General features: G+C 39.4%; 1 protein-coding gene across 2 annotated transcripts in view; it reads right to left on the bottom strand.

Annotated features, from left to right (window-relative positions):
- The window catches only part of LOC124856353 (potassium voltage-gated channel subfamily D member 3-like), a 165,151-nt gene that overhangs the window by 21,542 nt on the left and 117,026 nt on the right, over window positions 1-26,583 (bottom strand). For both annotated transcript variants that reach the window (XM_047346704.1, XM_047346705.1), the window contains exon 3: window positions 16,629-16,791. In XM_047346704.1, the coding sequence (XP_047202660.1) occupies window positions 16,629-16,791 (163 nt within the window). The remainder of the gene's footprint in view (window positions 1-16,628; window positions 16,792-26,583) is intronic.

The following is a 26,583-nucleotide window of genomic DNA, read 5'->3' as shown; positions in this document are numbered from 1 at the left end:
CATGCTCAAAACCAGGATTGCCCAACTGAAGTCTTACTAGAGGTACCATCCTGAAACTTTTATTCTCCAACACACAGGAATCACATGAATGGCTCGTTACAGAACCTCTGCAGAGATGAATGATGTGCTAATGAGGGAGTTCAGCCATTTGATTCAGATGTGATGAGAATGGATGCATCTAAAAGTGGTAGTATAATAGCTCTTGTAAACTGCACTTGCCCCCCGTGCTCAAAACCACCCAAATGAGGCTCAGTTGAAACAACACTACAAAGACATACAGGTCATAACTCTGTCACAGCAATGTAAAAGAGTCCCTGCCAGTTATTACAAACACTTGATGGTAGTTTTGCTGCAATGGGTGGCCCAACCAGTTATTGGGTTAGGGGGTAATTCATTTTAATTTGTCATAAATATTTGAAATTTTCATTTTAAAATCACTTTTGGTATTTACTCAGGTTATCTTTGTCTGATGTTAAAATTTGCTTGTTGATCTGAATGTTAGTGTTAGTGAGCCAAACAGTCAAATGTCGATGTTTTTCTGTAATATCTCTTGTTCCCCAGATTGCACATGCTTGCTTTCTGTTGCCTGATTTTTTTTTTATGCCATTGTGTTTTGATGGTTGTATGTGAAGACCTGTTATAGACTTTATGCTGTTTGTTTCAATGATACATACGTCAGCCAAAAACAGCTTCATGTGGTTTTCTGGAGATAAGGAGAAATGTATCTCTTCATCACAATAAAATGAAAGTAATCACTTACTGTATCACAAGGTAGCACAATTCATCTTGTTGTAATAACAAGACATTTTCCTGGGAAACCGCAATAGATGAACCTGGTTGTGCCTGGTTTAAAACTCAATGGGCCATGTCTTCTATTTACTTTAACCAACAGTACTGGGATATTTCAGGCTAGTTAATCCTTGTTTGGGCTCTAACAGAGCTTTTTGTGGCTGCAGATGGACTGTGATGGTGCATGTAAGTACCACTTGTAAACTAAATGGTAAAGAAACTGCTATAAAACATTTATCTCTCATTATTATTAGAGTGTAACAACAAGGGAAAATGAAAACCACAATATAATATATATAACCAGGAGTGCCGTACTAGGATAAACATTATTGGTTGTTGATTACCTATATGCGCCAAATGTTGAATGGCTTCTGTTGATTATATTTAATGAGGTGTATCAGCCATGTTGAGATGGCACAAATCTTGCAGTAATTTATAATCAAGTCATGTAGTTTTTTTTTTTATGTGCTAACTTCTAAGTGCTGCTAAATAGTCCACATCAAAATCCCCTTTCTACTCAGTCTGACATTGGGACAGCTGTACCCCCATCTGCACTGTATTAGGTAGCGTGTGAAAGTGAAGATTGGGTTTTGGACTTGATTTGATTCCGTTTTTGCACTTTCGGAGCTATTTACAATTTCTGAAATTTTTTTGTGCAGTTAACAAGGAAGCAAAACGTTGTGGAAAATTAAAAAATTAAGGACATCTTTTCAGTTTCTAATTCATAACTTTTCCAGGTTATCTATTTTTTCCATGATAGCACATTAGTTATCTTAAGGAGGAAATCACTAGAATATTTTATAAACGTCACAGAAAGCCCATCCCATCTGATGATGAGGACATTACTGCTTGTTCTTATTTTTCTCCACATTCAAACATCACGTTAATACTCATTGGAGGCTCACAATGTTATAAACATATACTTGTCTGCTGCATTAATTATACATTTACTTTCATAAACCTTGTGTGGACACTTTGACTCTTAAAAGTCGGAGAGAAAAATCTGCATTGTGTTACCTTTTGCCTAAACCTTCCTGTTTCTGAGGTCAGAAGATAAACTTGTTTTAAGTGCTGATGTGATAACAGAACAAAGCAAATGACAGATGGGAAATGAGAGAGGAATAGCGTGGGCCATTTTTTAAAATGAAGACGATATTAGACCGACTTCCTCCCCAGCTCATGGACGCATGAGGTGAGTGATTTCTTTAACCTTGTCCTGCTTGCCCCCTCGTTCCTCTATAAATGTATTTTGAAAGCAGAAGACAGACGGAGCAATTTCTGCTTCTAAGACCTGAATCAAAAGTAATGGAATTAGTTTGGATGCTTCAAAACTTTCCAGTCAAACTCTGAATTCCTGTGAATGTGTGGCGAAATCAGAGACATGAGATGTAATAATAGCGGTTGTGTGTGACATGTGAAAAGGAAGGACTAAAGCAAGACCTATGAATCATTCTTTCTTTGTTATAACTGAACACGACAAGATTTTGAACATAAAAACTGCACAAAGCAATTCTTGACACAAAAAAAGGGAAAAAATATGAAAGACAAATCAACTCTGATCTTTCTGTAAGTGTAAGAAGTGTGGATTTGGTTGTGATTGTGTTTTGTCTGAGCATCCACTGATACCAGGGAAAAAGCCCTTTCTTATAAACATCTGCAGAAAGTTCAAAGTCAACCTGAAGCATCGAGGCTTGAATTTGTAATATCAATTTCCACTGGGGAGGATAATACAAATGAATCAATATAATTCATTGTCCAATATGCATGAATTCTTTTCCAATTAAGAAATTAACTGATGCTTTTATACAGTTCTTAACAACCAGAATGTCTAAAAATCTCAATGAATAAAAGTTTTAAAATTCCCACAAAATCAATCGTGAATGGTTTGTAACATTGGTAAAACAGAAAACCTGATATCAAAAAACGTTTTTACTAAGGTAAAAATATCATTGTGATTCCTAAACTAGAATTTTAATCAGCCATAAACACTTCTTCAAACACCTCAGAACTGTCAATGGAGATATTTCAAGAGCAATATTACATTAATTAAATATTTCAACAACAGAAAACTACTGTAGAAAAAAACTTCTGCCTTACTGCACTGAATAATCACTGTGACTTACTAACTTTAGTGAAAGTCTATTAATGTCAAGCTTTAGCAACATATAAACTACTTTATTATAAGTTGTATGTTGTGTTATATGATGTCTTTGATTCTATGAAATATAGGCAACATTTAATATTTAAATTATTATCTCTTGATTTGCTTGTAGCATTTAGCTCCAGAAGCTGCTTTGGGCTCCATTTTCTACTGGATCTCATTTATCTGCCACAGTTCCTGATCATTTTGTTTGTTCTTTGATAAAATATAAAAGGCAGCTTGTATCCTCTCGTCAGATAACCGTACAGCATCATTCAATCTGAAAAGACTCACAAAGAGAGGGATGGCAATTAGAAAAGTTTTAATGATGAGAAATTACATGGTTATTTCTTTGGCACTCGGACCTGGGAGGAAGACATGAATGCTGAGAATGACATGAGCTAAGATGATCATTTGTAAGGCTTAGATTTAAATATGTCTTCCCCCCAAAAATAAGGGCCGGGGCCGGGACGAGGCCTAATAGAGTACTAGAGGGGCATCTATCAAGAAAGTGGAATGAAATAAGAAAGAAAAAGAGAAGCGAAAGCCGCAGGGAAGATCAAAAGCAGAGAAAAGAAGTTTGTAAATAGGCTATGAACCAAGGAAAATAATAAAGAAGCAAAGCAGATGGAAGACATGCCGTGAGGGGCAATGCGAGGTGATAGATATGCCGAGAGGGGCAATGCGAGGTGATAGATATGCCGAGAGGGGCAATGTGAGATGATAGATATGCCGAGAGGGGCAATGTGAGATGATAGATATGCCGAGAGGGGCAATACGAGGTGATAGATATGCCGTTTTGGCAATGCGAGGTGATAGATATGCCGTTTTGGCAATGCGAGGTGATAGATATGCCGTTTTGGCAATGCGAGGTGATAGATATGCCGTTTTGGCAATGCAAGGCGATAGATATGCCGTTTTGGCAATGCTTGATTATGCTCAGAGAGTAGAGCAAGGTGATAGATATGCGTATGTAGGCAATGCGTGATTATTTCAAACTTTAGAGAGCAGAGCGAGATGAGAGATATGCCGTGTGGCAATGCGTGATTAGAGGTATATTCCGCTGAGGATTTGAATAAAGATATGAAGTTATGAATGGATCAGCTAGTAAAGAACAGATAGAATGGATAATGAAGGAATAAAAAGATGAAGGATGAAGAAAATTGAGATGAAGAAATTACAGAAATCTATGGATTGCTGAAAATGCCGTTAAAGAAATCCAGATGAAGATAAGAAATAAGGTTAAAATAAAGATCTGAGTCGGGGTTGAGTAATTAGAGAACGTCAGAGTAAATGCAGGAAGATGAGAAAAGTAATTGCACAAAGCATGAGAAGACAAGGAATAATCAGCCTCCAATTAAGTAAGGGCGAAACAAATAAAAGTACTTTTCGAAGAACATAGGTGAGCTAGAGTGAGGGAGAAAATTAGACAAGACTGGCAGGTGCTGAGGGGAAGAGACTTGCACAACAGTAACGTGACGATTGAACAAAGCCAATGATGGATAAAGGCCAACCACCACCAGGAATTGTTGGGAGCTCTTACCTGAGAGCTGATAAAACATTGAGCAGATAGAACAGAGTGGAAATCCGGGCGAACATAGGAAGAGAAGGATGAAGAAGACCAACGACCCAATTGCTGGAGAGCGGCTGAGGGAGAGACATTGTGTCACTGCAGTAGTGGCTGCTTCTATTCTGAAGGAATGGCGTGAAAACTGGATGGGGCGTAATGCATTGAACCGGGACATGCCTATAATATTTGAGGAACCAGGATGCGGACATGGGGCTCCTAGCGTGAGAAATGGGGCATGCGAAGGAAAAGGATTTGAAAGTAGAAAAAAGGTTAAACCTGATAAATAATAGAACGCAGGTTTATATTAGCAAGGATGAAGAGATGGATTCAATCAACCTTAGACTTTAAAAGAGAAATTGAAGTAGACTGATGGGGAGAAACAACAGAAGACCTGTGAACTAAATACAATAACCTGGAACATAATGGGCAGGAATGATGAAGTTATGAGTTATGACTTGCCAGGATGCACCGGAGGTAAGGCATAAGGCCTTAGAGGACGAGCGGCTTTGACTAACGGGATTGACCACTGCTGCATTATCAGAAAAGCGGCGATGCGCTTCTTCCAGAAATGCCTCAAATGCAGCAGGCTATAGTGATAGGATGATCTCATAGAAAGCTGGGGATTCAGATCAGGGAAGAAAGAAGGCCTTACAGCGGAAACGAATTGCCCTGAGAAACCGCCCAAAACCTACAGACGGAGCTACGTCCGTGTAAATAACCTTACTAAAAATTGACTGTTCATAAATTGTTTCATAAGAGTTTGTTAAGTTGCTGTGGCAGCAGCACGATTAGTGCTTATGTTGAAACGCATAGTCGGGGAGATGCTGTAAACCACTGAACAGAGCAGCGCCATCCCTGTGTGCAGAGAGAAAGTGTGCTTTACAATCATCACGGGAAAAGATAGTTATGATGAATATCGTAACAGGAAATAGTTTTAGTGCCTGGTTAATAAGGGAACAAGGTTAAAATATTATAATAATAATCCCTGACTGGCTGCTTGGGGTTCCACCATCAGGAGATAAGGGTTGGTAGCCAATGAGAGGCACATTGCTTAACTCCACCCCTGGCGGGTCATATCCACCTGTTCGCAGGTTACGGTGGAGCATGGTGCCAGTTGCCACAGACAGGAAGACAAGAAATGTTCAATGATCTCTTAGCCATGCATTAAGGAAACATCTCAACGTGTTACTCAGATGATAAACACCTAAATGAATTTAGCTGAACTCTGCTATTAAAATGACTCTCAAATCCTTTTGGGAATAAGACCATTAATCAGAATCAGAATCAGCTTTATTGCCAAGTTCATACATACAAACAAGGAATTTGCCTCTGGTACACTTTGCTCTTTTGTTCTGTTTTTGCATTACAGAATATACAAATTTACAATTTACAATGTACAATATACACATATCTAATAAAAAAGGTGCATTTGCAACATCTGTATGCTGTTTTGTACTCTATTAAATGTTCATCAGAGAAACAGCCTGGGGGAAGAAACTGTCTCTGTGGCGGCTGGTTTTAGTAAACAGTGCTCTGTAGCGGCGGCCTGAAGGTAAAACTCTGAACAGTTTATGTGCAGGGTGTGTGGGGTCAGCAGAGATTTTGGCAGCTCTTTTCTTGACCCTAGACCTGTATAAGTCCTGGATGGAGGGAAGGTCAGCTCTGATTATTCTCTCTGCAGTCCTGATTATTCATTGTAGTCTGGACTTGTCCTGTTTTGTGGATGAGCCAAACCACACTGAGATGGATGAAGACAGGACAGACTGAATGATGGCAGTGTAGAAGATGACCAACAGCTCCTGTGGAAGGTTGAACTTCTTGAGTTGCCTCAGGAAGTACACTCTCTGCTGGGCCTTCTTTCGAACAGTCTCTATGTGTGAAGACCATCTCAGGTCCTCAGAGATGGTGGTTCCTAAGAACCTGAAGTGGTCCACGGCCGATACAGTGTTGTTGAGGATGGTGAGGGGGGTGTATGGGGGTGGTGTTCTCCGAACGTCCACCACCATTTCCACAGTCTTGAGTGGGTTCAGTTCAAGGTAGTTCTGACCGCACCAGTGTACCAGCCGATCCACCTGCTGTCTGTATGCAGACTCATCAACGTCCTGGATCAGTCCAATGACAGTGGTGTCGTCTGTAAACTTAAGGAGTTTCACGGACGAGTCCGATGAGGTGCAGTCATTTGTGTACAGAGAGAAGAGGAGTGGGGATAGAACACACCCCTGGGGGGCACCAGTACTTATTGATCTGGATCGGGAGAAGATGCTCCCCAGTCTCACCTGCTGCTGTCGGTCTGTCAGGAAGCTGTTGATCCACTGACAGGTGGAGGCTGGGACGTTGAGCTGGGTGAGCTTCTGGTGGAGGATGTCTGGTATGATGGTGTTGAAGGCCGAGCTGAAGTCTACAAACAGGATCCTGGCGTACGTCCCTGGACGGTCGAGGTGTTGCAGGATGAAGTGTAGACCTAAGTTAACAGCATCATCTGCCGACCACCTCACGAGCCTTTCTCGTCAACTAAAAATCTGGCTGCTTCCGGCGAAAAAAAGAAGTGCTTACATATTAAAAGCTGCGTCGAGGACAAAGATTTGTCGCTCAAGTACAATTTTATTTTTGTTGAGTCACAGAGAAGCACACACAGGCTCTTCCTTTACAACTCTGTGTTTAACTGGAAGACAAACAGAAGAGAAGGAGTGCAGCAAGGTCATGTGCTGAGCTTATTTGACATGCGAATACCAAGTTGCATTATTTATTAAATTTTTTTAGTAGATGGTGCCAATATTCTTAGTACGTTATGACAGTTGAAATATATATTTTATATCATTTCATGGCACTGTGAAATATAGGGAGGTGAGATGTTTAATAAATATATAGTGAAACGGGGTAAAAGCACTCAAGGGAAAGATTGTCAAGGGCGAAAGGGTTGTAATAATTGAAGATAAATAAGTCTTTTATGGTAAGGTAATGAGGCGAAGAGGTTAAAAGCAGCGTAAAGATTGAGTTATTAAAATGCATTACATTCTGCATATCCTTAGATCTTACAATGTGATCACATGCAACCAAAGGATTGTGAAACATCCGCTGAGAGACCTTCTTTTAGACTGGGATGCTACAGACTGTAAAACTTAAGACGAGTCAGCCGAGCGAACGGTGACGCTGGAAGAGAAGGTGATACCATTCCAGTTATAAAGGAGACTGGAGCGGAAAGCCCGGCAATTTGTGACCGTGCAGAAGTTCTGGAAAAGGGAAGAGAAGAGTAAAGCACTCTGATGGCCGACCAAGCCGCTGGAATCAGAAGGTGGCTTGCAATATAAATTGTCAGTGGAAAGAAGAGCACAGTCTAAGCGGGCTCTTGATTGAGCGAGGGTGGATGCAGCTAAGGCTGAGAAGGACTAGAGATACTGATGAAAAACGAGCAGCCAAATTAGAAATAGGACAACGATGAGGGACGGAAAGTATTAAATTATCTATGCTCGGGTGAAACTATGCAGCTGGCGACTCTGAATGCCTAGAGACGGCTGAGCGCCAAAAGAGAATCCTAAGAAATGTTAGGAAGAATCTTTAATAATATTAAGCATAACTGATTTCGTCCATACATCCCATAAAGATAAGAATACACATCAACACACATACGGTGATAAATGGCCTAAGGTTTTGACATGAATGACCTGTGGCTGGGGCACTGTTTTTTTTTTTTTAAAGGTAGTAGCCGATAACTATTTAATTAAAATGCAGCAGCACACTTAGATAAAAAATGGACACCAGCTACTACACAACCTATCAGACAGACACGGCAATGGTGGCACGTAATCTACTGATAAACACTAGGGAAGTGCACATCTATTGCTTTGGAGTGCCAGATAAAACCACGTTTGACCTTCTTTCGGGGCTCTTTGTCAACCATTGACATACGGCGATGATCCGAGATAGGTGCCTCAGCGCTGATCTCTGTAATCATTCCTCTGCTTAATTTAGAATAAAAGAGCAGAAAGTTAGAAGCTGTTTGAGAATCGTCCTTTAAGAGCCAGTGTTAGAGAGTGTGATCACTTCTGGGGACCAAGGACTGGAGGAACTCCGAGAGGTCTGACCGGCAGCAGGGTGCGGTAGTTCGGACAGAAAGCTGGGACGAGATGATTTAAACGAAGCAGAAAAGCCATCAGGAAGCGATACATTTAGACAGCCTCGGGAGATGGTAAAATGAAAGAACCAGATAATAATCTGCCTCAGTAGGATTTAGAGCAAAGCCTGAACGAGATGGTAAAATACATGAGAGTAAATGATCAACCTGAATGAAAAGAGGGGTGGAAAACACCGCACGCATGAAGAGCACATGAATGAAAAAGATAGAGAAAAGAGAGTGGAGTGATACATCTTATCTAGAAACAAGCTAGGCTGGGCGCTAGCAAGGGCGAACGGCGGTGGGAGGAGCCGAGGAGCAGGCAGCTGCGATGGAGCGAGAAGAGGAAATGCTGATGTGGCAGAGATGGCAGCGAACTCCCAACAGGTGAGTAAGGGATGACGTGGAGCGCTGGGGGGGAATCCATGAACGAGATGAATGAAGCATGTAAATTTGTAGGATGAAGATGGAAGGAGAAACTGCTGGAGAAACCAGGCCGGGTGACGCAGCGGCGGCAGCCGGTGAGGAGGCAGGGCTACCTCGGTGACGCTTAGCAGAAGTGTAGGAGATCTTGATGCGCTTTCCACTTGCCCAGAGCTGAGACAAGGAAGAAATGAGCCATGAAGCGAGGCGAGCGCTCCTACGAGCGGTAGGGGAGGGAGGAGAGTCTGTTACGAACAGTGCAAGGAGGCGTCAGAGTCGTAGATGAGCTCAGCTGACAAGCGAAGATGGACATGGTAGAAGCTCCTTTAAAAGCAAGGCGTCGGAAGGTGATTGGATGGAGAATCAGATGGACAGGATGTTGATTGGAAGGCAGAGAGACGCACAGAAGAGTCATTGGAAGGTGGTGAGTCTTTCATTCTGAATTTTCGTCAAAACTCAATTTTTAAATATACAAAATTCACAAGTTTTTCCTGTATCTATTTCTCTTTCTCAAATAACATAATTCTTTATTAACTGTAACACGCCATTTTCATCGTTTTCTGCTTATTTGAGATTGGACAGCAGAGGTAACAGGCCCAGGGGGAACTCCAGACATCCGTTTTTCTAAGTACACTCTCCAGTTCATTGCTGGGTATTCGAAGGTGTACCCAGACCAGATGGGATATATAGTTTTTCCAGGGAGGTCTAGGTCCACCCAAGAGTCGCCCCCAAAAAGACCCTTTCTGGAAAGTCTACCAAAGAGAGAAACCCAAGAGGCATCCTGATGAGATATCAGAACCATCTGAACTGATTTTTTAGGTGCTTAGGAGCTCCTCTCTTGGATAATGGAGCTCTTCACCCAATTTAGGAAGCCAGGAACTGTGCAATTTTCGAGTATTATAGATCAAATGTTTTGTTTTGGTTTGACCACCAATGAAAGGTCTGTATATATTCTCCAAGAACCAAGACATTTGTTTGTTTACTCAAGGTGGCGAGAACAATGTATGGGCAAGACTTTTAATTCTTCAAGAAACTCAAGTGCAGAACTCCAGGGAATCTGTCATAGGGATCTCACATTACAGCATATATATCACATACATTTTATCATTTCAAATTTATGACCACTTACTCTATAGTTGTTAGAAACCACATGAGAAAAAAAAAAAAACGTTCTGCCCAGACGATATCTCAAGAACAAGCCACGAAGACCCCCAAAGCAGGACTATGAAAAAATAATGACATCAATCTTTCTTTCAGCCCAAGGAGGGAGAACAAATTTCTTGGTTTCATACAAGATTTCACTTCAGCAACAAATTGTACAGTCTGATAATCTTCCAGACAGTAGGATAAGAGTTACTACCTAGATTTAATCACGCCGGTTTTGCATAGTGTGACATGCATAAGACCCAGATGTTTATTTCAATCTTGAGTTTAAGGCTGATCCAGTCACCCTTCAAGGGATTCTAATTGTAATTTCTTGTATCCTGGATCTGTGTTCTTTGTCCATGACTCATATTCCATGACCATAAGTAATGGTTGGACCAGAGATGGGCTGGAAAAATTCTGAGTTTTTGGTCTTTTCTTCATCAAAACAGACCTGAGCAGCATTATTAAACTCAATCTACAGGTCCTTCTCAAAATATTAGCATATTGTGATAAAGTTCATTATTTTCCATAATGTTATGATGAAAATTTAACATTCATATATTTTATATTCATTGCACATTAACTGAAATATTTCAGGTCTTTTATTGTCTTAATACAGATGATTGTGGCATACAGCTCATGAAAACCCAAAATTCCTATCTCACAAAATTAGCATATTTCATCCGACCAATAAAAGAAAAGTGTTTTTAATACAAAAAACGTCAACCTTCAAATAATCATGTACAGTTATGCACTCAAAACTTGGTCGGGAATCCTTTGGCAGAAATGACTGCTTCAATGCGGCGTGGCATGGAGGCAATCAGCCTGTTGCACTGCTGAGATCTTATGGAGGCCCAGGATGCTTCAATAGCAGCCTTTAGCTCATCCAGAGTGTTGGGTCTTGAGTCTCTCAACGTTCTCTTCACAATATCCCACAGATTCTCTATGGGGTTCAGGTCAGGAGAGTTGGCAGGCCAATTGAGCACAGTGATACCATGGTCAGTAAACCATTTACCAGTGGTTTTGGCACTGTGAGCAGGTGCCAGGTCGTGCTGAAAAATGAAATGTTCATCTCCATAAAGCTTTTCAGCAGATGGAAGCATGAAGTGCTCCAAAATCTCCTGATAGCTAGCTGCATTGACCCTGCCCTTGATAAAACACAGTGGACCAACACCAGCAGCTGACACGGCACCCCAGACCATCACTGACTGTGGGTACTTGACACTGGACGTCTGGCATTTTGGCATTTCCTTCTCCCCAGTCTTCCTCCAGACTCTGGCACCTTGATTTCCGAATGACATGCAGAATTTGCTTTCATCCGAAAAAAGTACTTTGGACCACTGAGCAACAGTCCAGTGCTGCTTCTCTGTAGCCCAGGTCAGGCGCTTCTGCCGCTGTTTCTGGTTCAAAAGTGGCTTGACCTGGGGAATGGCTCTGGATGTTTCTACTCCAGACTCAGTCCACTGCTTCCGCAGATCCCCCAAGGTCTGGAATTGGCCCTTCTCCACAATCTTCCTCAGGGTCCGGTCACCTCTTCTCGTTAGCGTTTTCTGCCACACTGTTTCCTTCCCACAGACTTCCCATTGAGGTGCCTTGATACAGCACTCTGGGAACAGCCTATTCGTTCAGAAATGTCTTTCTGTGTCTTACCCTCTTGCTTGAGGGTGTCAATAGTGGCCTTCTGGACAGCAGTCAGGTCGGCAGTCTTACCCATGATTGGGGTTTTGAGTGATGAACCAGGCTGGGAGTTTTAAAGGCCTCAGGAATCTTTTGCAGGTGTTTAGAGTTAACTCGTTGATTCAGATGATTAGGTTCATAGCTCGTTTAGAGACCCTTTTAATGATATGCTAATTTTGTGAGATAGGAATTTTGGGTTTTCATGAGCTATATGCCAAAATCATCCGTATTAAGACAATAAAAGACCTGAAATATTTCAGTTAGTGTGCAATGAATCTAAAATATATGAATGTTAAATTTTCATCATTACATTATGGAAAATAATTAACTTTATCACAATATGCTAATATTTTGAGAAGGACCTGTATATATCTCACACACTTTCTTCCCACTCTTGTGTACAAGACACCAAGATACTTCAATTCCTTTGACAGAGGTAGAGACTGACCTGAACCCAGAGGTACCACTGCATCTGTGGCCTCCAGGCGAAGATATACCTTTGCATGACAAATGTCTCAAGAGAATTTTGGGTAAAACATTATCTTACATAAATTAGTCTATTAAGTCTTTTCCAGTTGCTTTCTTATTCAGGGGTCGCCACAGCAAGTCATTTCAACTTGCACACAAACTTGGCAAAGTTTCTCTTCCTGACACAACCAAGATTCTAACATTGGTTCCTCGTTTTAAACACAAAGACTCAGACCAAAATTAGTCTATAGTATGTTAAATGTAAGATTCTTGAGATGTACTTAGGTGATTGTACTTAATCTGGTTGCCTGAAAAATAAAGTCTGAACATTAAGCTCTATCACCAATTACAGATCTAAGGCAGCTAGATTCCAGATTAATGAAATGCGGACCTATTTCAAGAGAGCCTCGTAACTGCTTAGAACTGCTCAATTTTCTTTTCTCTTAAGTCAGTCTAATGACTCTCCATCATGCTTTATGTGACTTCTGTGTCCTCGTTGAGTCCTGCTTGTTTCCCTTCTGTCCAACTTCCTTCCTCTTCCCTTGTCCAGTAATCTTCTTGGTTTGCCTCACATCTCCGGCCTTCTTCTTATGATTTTTTTCTCCTTCTCAACAACCTGCCAGGTTGCGGTGTAGCTCCACCTGACTTTGCTGTCCCATTATGAGTGTGACCTCAATCCATTTACTGCTTTGACACTCACCATCACTCTGATGGGAGTGCTGCACGACTGATTTATGCATGAATAAAAGAACCCTTTCTGCAGGTTCTTTTTTTACTTATTAGTAAATTAGGACAAAATATCAGGATTAGATTTCATGGGTAGTTAGACCTTCAGGAGGTTACTAAATCTAAAGAAAAGATAATATGCTATACACTAAGCCACACGCTGTTGTAGTTAGCAGACAATGACTGTCATTAAGTGCTGGTGGTCATTAATTGAGAGACAACAATTGCTACATAAAAACACCTTTCTGTAGAGTGACGTTTCCAGATTGATACATAATTGTATAAGGTGCCAGAAGCAGTATGCTGTTAAAGAAGAATGAAGACAAAATGCAATCAAGAGAGGACAGGGAGTCCAGGAGAGCTGCAGTAACAGAGGGCAGAGGAAGGTATGATCAGAGTTAGCATATAACAGATTTGCCCCCTTCGTTTCTGCCCTCAGTTGTCTTTAAATTGTGACACAGAGAAAATACAGATGACATGTGAGGAGAATATTTGCTCATGTGTGCATAAAAACAGCTTACAAAAGCACAGTAATTTGTTAGTGACCTGTTAACTTTTCGAAGTTGTGAGCATTTACCAGATAAGTATACAGTCAGAGCAGAAAATACAGTGCGCTCCAGCAGAGTGACTCATGCTTCATGCTTTTCTCAACATCTGAAAAACAAGCTGAGATTCCTCTGTGTAACAAATCAACTGTGAGTTTAATTATTGTACTGAAAACGTGTAGCATTTATTAAAATAAATGATAATCCAACAACAGTGTACATTTATTACTAAACTGAAAGTCATTTTGTTAAAGAGCTTTTCTAAAAACACCCACAGTGCCACACATGTATCCATACCCCTTAAACTGTTTTTATATTTCGCCATGTTACAACCACAATATAAGAAATATCTTACTGGGGCTTTAAGCAAAAGATCAAAACAAGGTAGCGTATAAATGGGAATTGGGAGGAAAAGAATACATGTTTTTGTATACAATATATTTGGTAAAAATAGAAAACAGAGGTGTGACATTCAGCTAACTTTACTCTGCTGATACCACATTATAAAATTCAGTTCAATCAATTGAAAGCAGAAGTCACACAATGAGCTCATCTATGTGTAATTTAACCTCTGTATAAATACAGCTGTCCTTTGGACACCTCAGAGGTTTGTTAGAAAACAATAATAGATAAAGAGCATATATTAGGAACCCACCATAAAGGTCGGGGATAAAGCTACAGAGAGGTATAAAGCAAGGGTAGGTTACAAAGCAACATCCCAAGCTTTGGGAAATTACCACTCACAGAGCACTGTTCAATCTATCATCAGAAATTGGAGAGGGTATAAAACAACTGCAAACCTAGCAAGGCATGGCCATCCTCTTAAATTGACAGACCACACAAGTTGAGTATTAATCAAAAAAAGCAGCCAATAGGCTTTTTTAATTCTGTTTATAGAACATGGTGGTGGCAGCATCATGTTGTTAGGATGCTCTTCTCGAGCAATGATAGGGAAAGCTGATTGGAGGATGGATGGAGCTTATTACAGGGTATTCCTGAAAAAAAAACTGGAGAATCCAGGGAAGACCAAGAGCTATAATAATTACAACAATAATAATAATAACAATAATAATAATAATAATAATAATAATAACAATAATAATAATAATAATAATAAACCATACATAGTAATAAGAAAACAACCATAAAAGAACTTAAGTAGTAAACACTAGGAGGCGGAAGAGGGAAAAAAGAAAAACATGATACAAAAACCAAAATAGAAAAATCTAAGCAAAAGGTAAACAAACACAAAGCCACAAACAGAGTCCACAAATGTCACTCCGTGACAGTATATGCATATTCCAGTTTGGAAACAGCATTATATTTAAATTTAAACCACATCCAGACAAAACTGTCCCAAAAAGTAGACACGATGGTTCAGAATATATTTTCTTAGCCATCCTACCACAACACAATCACCAAGATGTGAAGTTATCACATGAGCATTTGGATGTTTGTCATTATTTCCACTTTAAAGAAGATAGGTTTCTGGTCCTCCACCATCAGTTTCAGCCAGAGTAGTGCAGTTAAATGGCATCTTGCACAAAAACAAAATAAATAAAAATGTTTTAATAGATTAGATTTTTACTAATCACTCTGTAAGCCAGTACCATTCCTTTTCTTCGTCAACCTACTCTTCTCCATGTATGATGCTGAGACTTTTCCTTCACAGCATTTTGTATTGAAACTGCAGGATGAAGAACTCACAACTTCCTTTGGTCTCCCCACAATCATCCTGCAATTTGGAGATACGCACCCTTCTCCCCTGCTGGGAGCCCTTTTCCAAGGGTTGTGCAGCACATACGGATCTCTATGTGCAAGAGGCATAGAGATTGGGCATATTCTGTTTTGAGAGCATGGATGGATTATATTAGCTGCTGGATGAGATCTGTTTGATGCAGCCAGAGGTGTGGCAGGACACAATGCATGTGGCAGCTCAGGACAGTAATACGATGAACCATGGCTACAAGCAGCCAAACACATGGGGCATCTGTGGCTCAGTGGGTAGAGTAGTCGTCATGCAATTTGAAAGTTGTATGTTTGATTACAGCCTTCTTCTGCCAGATGTGAATGCATCCCTGGGCAAGGCACTTAACTCGAAGTTGCCCCCAAGTGTATGAATGTATGTTTGAGTGTGGCTGGGTTAATGTGCCTATGGAGTTAAAGCACTTTGAGTGGACAGTCTGATTAGAAAAATGTTATCAAAATTCATTCTGTTTACCATCTAAACTCTCATTCAGTTTGTGGGTAAACATTGTTTAAATTACTACACAAATCAAACATAAAATATTTTCTTTCAGCAGTTTTCTGCTCTTTTCCCTTTAACTTCCCTGCCAGTCAGATACATTTTATTTGAACTGATCTTGTTGGAAACCACAGGCCCAGTTCACCTCCACATTATGGAGGTGTGAAAGAGGTCAGTGCATTATGTTTGAAGAGATTCAAATCAGTACGTTCATTATTGCAACCCCCGCGTCTGTGGATTCAAATCAAACGTTCCCTTTCTCAATTAGCTACCAGTGGCTGCTCCCCCAACTTAATAGCACTCTTATCTAGCCTTGTGGAAAGGTCAAGCCTACAGGGGGACTGTGGTGAGTGTCTGACTAATATTTGGCACTTCGAACTAAAGTGTGTGCCTGTCTATGTGTCTGAGAAAGAAAGGGATTGTACATGAGCAAGACTATTAATTTATGTACATTTGACGAGCAACAAATGGGCGTGATTGTGCCGAAAAGTATTTGATGAATTATGCTGAAGGAGATTTGCAAAGGAATTGTAAAATTCAGAACCTGGGTAAATTATTTTCACCACATTTATTCTAACATTTTAAAATATGCCATTCATATTTTATATGAAAAAAATCTATACACTTTCAAACACCCAATATTTTTACTAAAAATCTCAATCTTCCTTTAATTATATAAGGTCAATAACATCTCATCCTGAGTCTTTTGGTGTTTTAAAATTCATAACCTTTCATTTCTAATAATCAGATAATTTGCCTGCGTACACTTTAAAAAGAGTGAGCTTCACCTTCTGAGCTCGACGTTTGTCTGCCCTCTGGTTCTGGTGGTAGATGCGACTAAAGTTGGACACGATGACGGGGACCGGCAGAGCAATCACCAGCACGCCGCTCAGGGAACAGATGGAGCCAAAGATCTTTCCAGCAATGGTCTTCGGAACCATGTCTCCATATCTAAAGACAAATTAGAGGAATTTAAGTTGAAACATATTCAGCCCTTTGAAAAACGTGTTTTTCCCCTTACAGATGTTCTCTGTTTTTTTGTTTTTCTGTTAACAATCAGGTTGTATTATACCACAAAGCCAAATCATAATTGGCAGAGGTGTAAAAAAAAAGTTTGGTAGAACATAATACCACACTTCACAGCAAAAATTGCCATCAAGCATTTGCGATAACTGGCAATAAGTCTTTTAGAGTGCTGTGGAAATTTGGCCCACTCTTCTTTGCAGAATTTATTTAATTCGGCTTAGGGTAACATTACACCATCTCAACTGGATTTAAGTCTGGACATTGACTACTCAAAAACGTTTTTGTTTGTGCTGGTGTGCTTTGGATTATTATATTGTAATTTTAATGTGTATAGATTTAGTTCTTTTTAGCCTAAATGCAGCCATGATGGAAAATCAGAACAGTCAGTTTTTTATGTCAGTTTTGTACCTAAGCTGATACAAAAAGAAGTATATTGCAGTAAAGGGTAATACCTCCTCACACTATGGACTCTGCCTCTGCTAATGTAGATAGCAGTAATTCATGCTGCTTCTGCTCATCAGAGAGTTAGAACAAAGGAACAACGAAAGCAGCAGAAACAGAAAAGCCACCACTCCATCCATCAATTTCAAGTCCAGGCAGGCAAGGCTGAAGATCATATGCATAATAACAGATAAAACCACGCAGTGTTCCATGAGGATCAAAAGACACAAATCGATCATGAAGAAAAGATCAAAGCTAGAGGTACTGGAACAAGATAGGAATCTTATAACATCTTTTTATATATAAAAAAACATGATCAAACATTCAGTTAAAACCTACATTTACTGTTTTCTTGTAGCCACTGTCTCAAAAATTAGCATAAAACATACCACCACAAAATCACACTGCTGACACAATTTGTTGCTCCACATTGTCATTTCAGACTACAAAGGCTGAATTATCCCAGCACCTAATGCAGTGGGGTTTTCTAAGAACAAATTCTGATTTTAATCATAAATTGTGAGACTGCACTCATGAGCAAGAATGCAAAACAGTTTAAGAGTGTGTGGGAGTTTAGATTTTGACAGTCTATCCCTGGTACGTTTGTAATCTATTTCTCATAACAAAACCCTAAGGACCATTAATATGTGTTACACATTCACAGATCATAACTGCATGTAAATATCTATCATTAATTCTTTTTTATTACCGGTACACATAATTCTCATATATATGTTTTTATTATTAAAGCCATATATTAATTATCTCTCTTTGTATTGGGAGCACACAGCTGTGCTTGTGTGAAAGCCTTTTGTGGCTCCTGATGCCATTATGTAAGTCTGAAAAACTGCCACCATATATTTAATTTAAAGAATCATCAGTTGGGACAAATACATTTGTAACTAAGGAAAATAAGTATATAGAAGAATTTATCTGATATCTAAAACCCAATTATGTCAGAAAAAGGAGAAGAAAAATTAGTGGGTTTTTGTTTGTGTTGCAATCTCAGTTCCAATGACGTTGGGACTTGTAAAACATAAATAAAAACAGAATACAATTATTTGCAAATCCTATTCAACCAATATGCAATTAAATATCTACAAAGATAAGATATTTTATGTTGAAACTGATAAACTTTATTCTAATATTCACTCATTTTGAATTTTATTCTCGAACACAATCCAAAAAGGCTGGGCAGAGTTGATGGATGCTCAAAAACACCTGTTTGGAAAAGTGTGCTGTGGTCTGATGAGTCCACATTTCAACTTGTTTCTGGAAATCATGGATGTCATGTCCTCCAGGTCAAAGAGGAAAATGACTATCTGGATTGTTATCAGTGCAAAGTTCAAAAGCCAGCATCTGTGATGGTATGGGGGTGTGTCAGTACCCATGGCATGGGTTACTTGCACGTCTGTGAAGGCACTATTACTGCTGAAAGGTACATACAGGTTTTGGAGAAACATATGCTGCCATCCAAGCAATGTCTTTTTCCATAAAAAGAAGCTGGTTGCCTACATGTGCCAGGGAGGAATTGCTCTACAAAAAGGATATCTCAAGGCGGAATCCTAATTGCGTCATTAACGTTTATTAAATCTAGGCTGGGTCAAGCATCAAAGTAGACAGGCCACATTGATGTATCAGTAACCAGTATTTTTTATGACCTTCATCCATTTGGATTATCTATGTGTTGGTGCATAGTTTTGTGTGTGTGTGTGGGTGAGTGGGTGAGCATATGTATAGAAATAGGTGTATGTGTTAAGCAGGTATATGTGAGTGAGTTTGTCGAGTAGGCGAGTTGCACAGTTGTTAGACTGACTAGAACAGTAGAAGGCCTGCAGCACACAGCACACAAAACTGCAAAGGACAGGTGGACTCAGCTCTGGAAGGCAGCAGCAGCCTCAGGCAGACATACACAGGCCAGCCATAGGCCTTGCACAAAGGTAGGCCATCAGTAAAGCACAGAACCAGCATATCCCAGGCCAAAGAGGCACAGAATGACATGTGGGGCACCGAGTCACCTGACCTAACCACACCGCCATCCCCTGCTTTGCAGGACAAGTCCGAGACACACAGTCTCCTCAGTGGCTTAGAGTCCCCACCAACCTCCAGCAGAGAGACCCCCAGATCCCGAAACAGGGGGAGGGCAAATTACCATTCCCACCTGGTGGGTCAGCGGCTGGGAGGTCAAGAGCGAGGTATGTCCACCAGAGCACTGTATAAAAGCAGCACCACGCCGGCTCCTCATGCTGTTAGAGACTCCTGGGCCATTCCCAAACCTCCAGTCCCCACCAAACCAGCACGATGCCGTGACGGTGGATCCTAGCTTTTCCACTCCATGGTTTTTGTATGTGTGTCTGTGGTATTAATTGTCATTAATCGTGTCTTTTTCTGATGAGCATATTAATTTTTTGACTTATAGTCTACTAAATAACTATGACTAACTATCGAACCATTTTGGGCAAAAATACCTGCTATCCATGTTTCTGTAGCCAACTGTGATAAATTAAATTTAGGAGAACAAATGCAGCTGTATGTAAATGTCGAAAACTTCAGAAAAAACTCAACCTCACAAGCTTATAAAGTTGTCATTAACCCAAATGAAATGTGTCTTTTAATATTGGTTATGGTGTTGAAACAGTTGCTCATGTTGCCTGCTGTAAAAATCACACAACTTCATAATAAACATTTTTAAAAAACTGGCTGCAATAAATAGAGCAATCTTTTCAAAGTGGTCTACCAATGAATTGTGATTAAATGATTAAACAACTGTAATTATTCATCTTACCAGTGACCGTACTTTGGGAAACAGTGAGGAAATACAACTGTAAGCTGGAACAACTTTGTGTGTGGAAATATTTGCTGCTCTGTGACCCATGTGTCTTCTGCAAAATATAGAAGGAAATGGGAGAGTCTGAACTCTCCTTACATGACCCTAAGTGGAACACAACAATGCCATGTCTTTTATTTGAAATTGTGGTATTTTATTCAGTTTGTCCTTCAGTTGAATAATCCAAAAAATGAAACTACATGCTTCCACACCAAAATGTTTGTGAAAACCTTGAAATTGACTGTATTTAGCTAGTGCATGCAAAGGCAAAAGACAGACTAAGACTCGCTGTAATTCTCGGGTGTAGTGCTGGATTTCAGCCAAGCCACACACCCCCTCCAAACAACATTAAAATTAACAAAAATAAATAAATCTTCCAAAGACATTCATCACAATAAATCAGAGTTTACAATAAGGTCGAACATAAACAAATTTATTATGTATTTGTTTTAGGAGTTTACAGGATTTTGATTGGAAATTTTTTTAGTGGTTGTTCCCCTAAAATAGGCAAGCGACATTGTTTACACAGATTTTTGTTAAGTGTAAAATGTAAAACTACATATACTATAACTGAACGTGTTGTTTGGTTTGAAGTAGGCAAACCACACTGAGCAGAGGAAAGTTGTATGAACTGTGTAACAGGAAAGGATGTTGGTGATACTCTGCAGCATGTGTGCACAAGGGAATGAATAAAAAGCAGATAGTTGAAAAGGACAATGGGTGCTATGTAAGTTTTTTTTTGAGTTAAATAAAGGTTAATAAAGATTCACTGTTACTATTTTCAGCTTTTTAAAAGGTGGTTGTCTCTTAAACATCTTCCTCTCAGCAGAAATAAACCTTAATTTAACTTGTTTTATTCATACTTTTTAGAATAAACTCTCAGTTGTTTAGATCACTTTCAGTAGCCCTCTGTGGCAGGTTAGTTTGCCCTTCATGTTAACTGTCCCATGCTGAGGTAGCCCAGCCTCTAATTTAAACAGGAGCTCACACAGGTTATGATGGATGGTCCTTTCTTTCCAGTGGCAGCAGGTCACACAAATTCATATCCCTCATCTCTCATATGCCTTTCAGTGTAATAACAGACATTAGATTGTTTCTTGCTGTTTCTTTTTGGTTTAATCCTATTTCACCCTTGTTTCCCTTCTCTTGTTTTCATAGTTAGCAACCAGTCTCCTGCTTTCTCTGCTTAGAAAAAACAAACACGTGTCTGAAAATCAGCATGGCATGTTCTGCACACCTGCTGTCCCCCAGGATAAGATGGTCAACCCACTAGTCTTCCTCACTTTCTTGTAATTTAGCAGAACAGATTAGTTTCAGGTTCACCGATGAGAATAAATAGGAGGTCCAGGAATGACAAAACTAAGGGAGCAGCAATAATGACAGTTTTGCCACAGGTTGAGAACTTGTCTGTAATGCTGCTCTCCTTGTAGGATAAGTATTGGATTATTTTATTAACTTTATTTATATCTAGGGAGAAATTGCATAGACAAGATGATAAGGATGAAATTACTAGACTCTACAAATACAATAAAAAAGGAGACCATAAAAACAATAAACATTGATTAGACATGCATGCTTTTTAAGTCAAATTGTCACAATCTGCTTATGTTGGGGGTTTTGAGTGAGTGCTCCGTTTACTTTCTCTGCGCTGCCATGTTCTTCACTTGCTTTATTTCAGTTCATTCAGGTTTATTAGATTCATACTGCTTCTTCTTCTTCTGCTGGTGGTATGCAACAAATTCTGAGGGGCATACCACCACCTACTGTACACTGAGAGGAAATACAACTGGAAGTGTAACTCCGACTATATTCTATGTTTCAGTTTTGTATTTCATAAAAATAAAAACAATGCTTTATTTACAGGTCCTTCTCAAAAAATTAGCATATTGTGATAAAGTTCATTATTTTCTATAATGTAATGATGAAAATTTAACATTCATATATTTTAGATTCATTGCACAGTAACTGAAATATTTCAGGTCTTTTATTGTCTTAATACGGATGATTTTGGCATACAGCTCATGAAAACCCAAAATTCCTATCTCACAAAATTAGCATATTTCATCCGACCAATAAAATAAAAGTGTTTTTAATACAAAAAACGTCAACCTTCAAATAATCATGTACAGTTATGCACTCTATTTGGTCGGGAATCCTTTGGCAGAAATGACTGCTTCAATGCGGCGTGGCATGGAGGCAATCAGCCTGTGGCACTGCTGAGGTCTTATGGAGGCCCAGGATGCTTCGATAGCGGCCTTTAGCTCATCCAGAGTGTTGGGTCTTGAGTCTCTCAACGTTCTCTTCACAATATCCCACAGATTCTCTATGGGGTTCAGGTCAGGAGAGTTGGCAGGCCAATTGAGCACAGTGATACCATGGTCAGTAAACCATTTACCAGTGGTTTTGGCACTGTGAGCAGGTGCCAGGTCGTGCTGAAAAATGAAATCTTCATCTCCATAAAGCTTTTCAGCAGATGGAAGCATGAAGTGCTCCAAAATCTCCTGATAGCTAGCTGCATTGACCCTGCCCTTGATAAAACACAGTGGACCAACACCAGCAGCTGACACGGCACCCCGGACCATCACTGACTGTGGGTACTTGACACTGGACTTCTGGCATTTTGGCATTTCCTTCTCCCCAGTCTTCCTCCAGACTCTGGCACCTTGATTTCCGAATGACATGCAGAATTTGCTTTCATCCGAAAAAAGTACTTTGGACCACTGAGCAACAGTCCAGTGCTGCTTCTCTGTAGCCCAGGTCAGGCGCTTCTGCCGCTGTTTCTGGTTCAAAAGTGGCTTGACCTGGGGAATGCGGCACCTGTAGCCCATTTCCTGCACACGCCTGTGCACGGTGGCTCTGGATGTTTCTACTCCAGACTCAGTCCACTGCTTCCGCAGGTCCCCCAAGGTCTGGAATCAGCCCTTCTCCACAATCTTCCTCAGGGTCCGGTCACCTCTTCTCATTGTGCAGCGTTTTCTGCCACACTTTTTCCTTCCCACAGACTTCCCACTGAGGTGCCTTGATACAGCACTCTGGGAACAGCCTATTTGTTCAGAAATGTCTTTCTGTGTCTTACCCTCTTGCTTGAGGGTGTCAATAGTGGCCTTCTGGACAGCAGTCAGGTCAGCAGTCTTACCCATGATTGGGGTTTTGAGTGATGAACCAGGCTGGGAGTTTTAAAGGCCTCAGGAATCTTTTGCAGGTGTTTAGAGTTAACTCGTTGATTCAGATGATTAGGTTCATAGCTCGTTTAGAGACCCTTTTAATGATATGTTAATTTTGTGAGATAGGAATTTTGGGTTTTCATGAGCTGTATGCCAAAATCATCCGTATTAAGACAATAAAAGACCTGAAATATTTCAGTTAGTGTGCAATGAATCTAAAATATATAAATGTTAAATTTTCATCATTACATTATGGAAAATAATGAACTTTATCACAATATGCTAATTGTTTGAGAAGGACCTGTATAATACTCTTGATTTCCCCCCTATCTTCCCTCTGTTCCTAATATTCCTTTTAGACTGAATGATCTCCCATTCTGGCACTACGTTTGCTGGCGGTGAGGAGTGTGACAGCGCATGTACAACGCAAATCCACTAACTCTGTGCTGCACTAACCAGCCTGAGATCACGTGACACCAAGTCGCTGATGTAAATTCGTATTCTCATAGAAAATAAATCGTATTCACAAACTGTTATAGCATATTGTATTCATAAAGAATAAACCACAACTGTAAACTTGAACTTTGTGTTTGTAATTTCTTGAAGCTGTAACATTTTATTTTGTATTCTTATAGAGAAAATATACAATACCTCTTTTGGATTTTACTTATGCACAACTATTGATTAATATACACACATTCCGTCTTTACATACACATTGCTTTTGACAGCGTTCTTACCCCATACCTTCAGCCCCTCTTTCACCAGCTGCTTCTCATTTCTGTCTGATTAACTCTTTGTGTTAATTGGTCTATTCTCCATCCGACCTCAGTATTTATACTCTCTGGTTTATTTTTCTCCTCTGGTTCCTCCTGTTAACTACCCTGTTTGCTGCCTGTTCCGTGTGTCTTGTCTCCACGATCCTGTCCTGATTCAGTTTGTAAGTCCTTTTGTTATTATTATTATTATCATTATTAAAGACTACATTACTCACTTGTGGGTCCCTCATCTGCATTTTGGTCCAACATCCACATCCTGACAGAAATGGCTAATGTAAGGTACGTCTAATTCATTCAAAACATCATAACCATAAATTAGGTAAGGAGTAACAAGTAAAATAAATAAATAGCATTATGCTTTTACCACTTCTACTTGTAATAATAATAATAAATAATTCAGAGTTCAGTTAGGCTTTTAATGCAATCAGAATGTCTCAGTGACAAGTAAGGATTGGCAGGAAATGAAAATGTTATTTCAGCACATGCCTCATGTTTGTTCATCCAATGTACATTTTTTTTCATTTTAAGTTGCATAATATTACATTTTTTGTTGAAAGGGTAACCCCAAATCTCCACAAATGTGTAAAATATTGGAACCATCATAAATCATTTGGCCAAATTGCCAAAGCAGATTTAATCTCAATCAAGAATAATTTTAAAACAGAAATGTCTACAGCAGCTGACACAAACATGTTTTACTTCTCAGCAATTATGCCACTTTGTTCTAAAAGTTATTGTGAGAGTAATTAATTAATTTCAAAGTTCCTCATTACTGTCAAATTATTCTAAATTGAATTTCAATTAGAAAATTGAACAAAACTAACTAAAAATAAAGCTTAATAATGACCTCAGCATTTTGTAGGAAAAGTAAAGAGCACATTATCAGTAAGCTCCCAGAGTGACGCACTGAGGTCGATACTATAACGTTTAAGCATCTATCTTGTTTTATGTAGCTACTGCCCTACTGTTGTTTGAAGATTTAATGCAGAAGTAAAAGCAACTACTACTGCTAGTTTCAGCTACTCTAAAGTTTTATTATGAAGTACCTTTAATATATTTTCTTAAAGCATAGGATCAGGAAGACTTGAAGATAAATGTCCTAGAATATGCTGACCAGGATCTTTGGTGAATTTCAAGGGACCAATACTTCTGTATTTTAAAATAGGCAAAGAAAATAAATCTTTGTGATTTTCTCTCTAAATGAGACACATACACAGTGGAAAGCAAACAAAATAATAGTAAATACTTTGGATTTGTTCCAAAATGAATGTGAACCCTTTGGTCAGCAAGCCTTTTAGAGTTTTCAGTGAGTCGGGTTGTTTTGTTTGGCCAAATGTTCAAGTACCTTTTAGAGAGGACTGGCATTCTCCAAACTCCACAATGGAATCTACAATGGCATCAATCAGCATTCAAGCATCATATTGTCAGCCACGCAGGTTCAAGGCAGAATATGTAAACACAATACCAGGAGATCTTTGTTAACCCACAGAACCCCACAACAAACGTGTGTATGTGACCAAAAGAATTGATGACTCAAAAGCTTTGTAAATGTACAGATAATGTGTATAGATTTTAGCAAATGTATCTCAAATTTAAGGAAAAGTGTAATTTCTACTTGAGCAAATAGCCAATACTTGCTAACTTCTTTGATCAAAACCCCTTGTGAAAATGTGATAAACTGTTACCCATTTGTTGCTTGTTAGTTTATAATGAATTGCACCAGATGGACAACATAGGCCTTTGTAATGAAAGCACTCATGAATAATAGATGCAAATGTGGTGCAAGGGCAATATGTATGATGAGTTATGCCCTTTGCGTTCTTCCATTAAAGTCTAACCTTGTGTTGAGCCTCTCTTTTAAGAATTATACCATAGTATTTATATTTGGATTAGGCAAAAAATTAACACTTCTTCTCTTTGCAAAACTTTAGGAATCATTCCAGAAAGCCCAGATTTTGTGCTAGCATCAAATATGATTTATCATCTTGTGATTTTCTGTAACCGGTTAGTATGATCACAATATGGCTTTATCCCTTTTTTGAGGTGTCACAAGTTGTCCACAATAAGCAGTAAGCTCTGCTTTTGTTTGTTCTGTCATTGTGTAACCCACCAAACTTTTTTATTGTTTTTATAGCTTGTAAAACTTTAACAACTGAATAAATAAAAGAGGAAATTAAAGGTTAAAATGGTCCACAGATTTAGTTTACCATATTCAATTTTAAGTCATTTTATTACTCTGTAAAACAAGTAGGTTTCAGTTAGACTTTATTCAAATAAAGTTTTTTTCCTGTGCCCATAGAGATTTATAACTGCTAGAGTCCCTCTCATAAACAGCAGAAACAGCTAAGAAGAAATATACTTTAAGCAGGAATAGCAAAGAATTGCAAAATGAGTTGAACAGCTAGTTTACACTCAAATATGACTAAGGTATGCAGTTTCTACATATTTGTGCACACACAGCATATACATTGGAGCAAAGTTTTAATTTCGGTACTGATACAGTTGCA

Source organism: Girardinichthys multiradiatus, chromosome 20, assembly GCF_021462225.1.
Source record: "Girardinichthys multiradiatus isolate DD_20200921_A chromosome 20, DD_fGirMul_XY1, whole genome shotgun sequence".
Lineage (NCBI taxonomy): Eukaryota > Metazoa > Chordata > Actinopteri > Cyprinodontiformes > Goodeidae > Girardinichthys > Girardinichthys multiradiatus.
This window is presented reverse-complemented; position numbering and strand designations above follow the sequence as displayed.